Source organism: Bison bison, unplaced genomic scaffold (genome assembly GCF_000754665.1).
Source record: "Bison bison bison isolate TAMUID 2011002044 unplaced genomic scaffold, Bison_UMD1.0 scf7180017861046, whole genome shotgun sequence".
NCBI lineage: Eukaryota > Metazoa > Chordata > Mammalia > Artiodactyla > Bovidae > Bison > Bison bison.
Genome location: NW_011491618.1, coordinates 1450323 through 1452889, shown reverse-complemented (window position 1 = coordinate 1452889; position 2567 = coordinate 1450323). Strand labels below are relative to the sequence as shown.

Here is a 2567-nt window from a genome sequence, read left to right as displayed (position 1 = left end):
GAGTTCACGCACCTGGGCCTGGACCTGCACTTGGAGGTTAGCCCTGCACCCCCACCCCAACCCCAACCCCGGGACTTAACCACTTGCCTGCTGCAGAGTATGCCTCAGTGGTTAGCATCTGTAAAATAGGAGAACCACAGAAATAATAAAGACTATAAATGTGTAGGGAGGTTCCTGCTGCAAAATAGGCACCCAGATCACGGAGCGGTTGTTGTCGGCTCTAGAACAGGCTCTGGGAGGCCCTGGGTCTGGCTCTGGGACACAATGGGGAGCACAAAGTCTGAGCCAAAGCAGGAACTGGCTCTTGCTGTATGGGTCTGGGTCATGGGAGAGTTCCTTGCTCTGGGGAAAGTGGGCAGAGGGGTTTGGTTCTTCCTGGTTTGGCCTGAGCAGACAAGCTGTAGCTTTCTTCTGATTTCTTTGTGAGGCTTCCCAAGATGAGCAGGGCCTTTAGAACTGGATTTTTGAAACCCAGAATCAACAAAAAGTGAAAAGCAGGCGAGGGTGATATGTCCATTCCATGGAATATTATTCAGCCACAAAAAAGAACAAAGTACTGATACATGGTACAGTAGGAATGGGCCTTGAAAACTTTATGCTATTATGCTCAGTGAAAGAAGCCAGACACAAAAGCCATATAGTGTATGATTCCCTAAAATGAAATGTCTGTAATAGGTAAGTCCAGTAGAGAGAGATTGGTGGTTGCCAGGGGCTAGAAGAGGAGAGGATGGGGGAGTGGCTGCTAATGGGGACAAGGTTTCTTTTGGGGGTGATGTTCTGGAATGAGGTAGTGGTGAAGGTTTGCACAACCTTGTGAATATACTAAAACTATTGTACACTTTAAAAGAGTGAATTTTATGGTATATAAATTACATCTCAATTAAAAAAAAACCCCAAAGTGGGCTACGGCTCAGGCCCCTTTGTCTTGGCTCTGGTGGTGATGGGGAGGGGTATTGCAAAGATCCCTCACACCAGGCCTTACCCTGCACCTTCCGTCTCGGGGACAGAGGCTTCGGCTCACGGAGAGCGACAAGCTGCAGGTGCAGATTCAGGCCTACCTGGACAACATCTTTGACGTGGGCGCGCTGCTGGAGGACACTGAGACCAAGAATGCTGTGCTGGAGCACATGGAGGAGCTGCAGGAGCAGGTGGCCCTGGTGAGAGCTGCCCCTGAACCGGCAGAGAGCACCCCACAGAGCCCCCCACGCTGATATCAGGCACCGGTTCTAGGTGTGAATGGGGGCCCCCTGAGTTTGACCTGAATCCTTTGGGTGTCTCTCTCAATGAATGTTCATTGAGCTCCTCCCCTGGGTTTAACCTGAATCTTTTGGGTGCCTGGGCACGACTGGAGCGACTTAGCAGCAGCAGCAGCAGCAGCTGAATGAATGTTCATTGAGCTTCTCCCCTGGGCTGGACCTCTGAGGAAGGCAGGTCCCCTCTCCTCCAGGGGCTCAGACAGCAGGCCCTGATTTGGGTGGAGCTGGGTGCCTGGGGCCCCCTGCCAGCCCAGTCTCCTCTCCATCTCCCTCCTTCATCAGTGGTGTCTTGGCTCCCCCTCCTGAGAGAACTTTAGTGCTCTCAGGACTTCCCCTACTTGGGTTCAAGTGCCAGGCTCCCCCAGGGCTAAGCACATCCGGAAGCCTCCCCCAGCCCTGCAGGCAGGCATGCCTGGTGCCACCCCCTCAGCGGCCGTGCCAGTGCCCGGCTGCGGGTGGGAGCTCACCATGTGCTGGTGCCACAGCTCACAGAGCGGCTTCGGGACGCGGAGAACGAATCCATGGCCAAGATCGCGGAGCTGGAGAAGCAGCTAAGCCAGGCCCGAAAGGAGTTGGAGACCCTGCGGGTGAGGTCGCGGGGAAGTGGGTTGGGCGGGAACAAGGGGTGGGCCGGACTCCCAAGAACAGACCATCTGGGGGCTTCTAGGCTTGACACGTCCCTCCACCCCGGCAAGAGAATGGGGGCTCCGTGCCAGGCTTGCCGGCGGTTCCTAACCCCTCCCCCGGGGCTCGCAGGAGCGCTTCAGCGAGTCGACCCCTATGGGCACCTCTAGACGTCCCTCTGAGCCCGAGAAAGTGCCTGCCCCTGTCCCGGCGCGGCCGTCGGCCCTAGAGCTGAAGGTGGAGGAGCTGGAGGAGAAGGGGTTAATCCGTATCCTGAGAGGGCCAGGGGATGCGGTCTCCATCGAGATTCTCCCGGTCGCTGTGGCAACTCCGAGCGGCAGTGATGCCCCGACTCCGGGGGCGCCTACCGGCTCCCCCAGCCCAGGTGTGCAGGAGCTTCAGGCTGGCGGGGGAGGCGAGTAGGAATGGGGGGCTGCAGGGGGAGCCTGGGGACGTCTCAGGCCGGGAGAGGTGGAAGAAGTAGGTTTTGGTTGCGGGCGTGGCTCAGGTGCGGATGGGCCGCGGGGGGCCCAGTGCGCATGCGCAGGGCGGGGAGGCGAAATTGATACCACCTTCTTCCCGCTCGGTCCACGGTTCTAGCCTCGGAACTCCCACCTGTAGCAGAGCCGGCTCCTGGAGCAGCAGAGCCCGCTCCTGGAGCGGCACCGCCCCCGCCCCCGCCACCTC

The 2567-nt window shown here is 58.2% G+C and overlaps 1 protein-coding gene across 1 annotated transcript in view; it reads left to right on the top strand.

Moving 5' to 3' along the window:
* The window catches only part of FMNL1 (formin-like 1), a 26511-nt gene that overhangs the window by 18151 nt on the left and 5793 nt on the right, over positions 1-2567 (top strand). Inside the window, exons 12-15 of the mRNA XM_010832509.1 lie at positions 945-1157; positions 1742-1843; positions 2013-2265; positions 2481-2567. Of these exons, the coding sequence (XP_010830811.1) occupies positions 945-1157; positions 1742-1843; positions 2013-2265; positions 2481-2567 (655 nt within the window). The remainder of the gene's footprint in view (positions 1-944; positions 1158-1741; positions 1844-2012; positions 2266-2480) is intronic.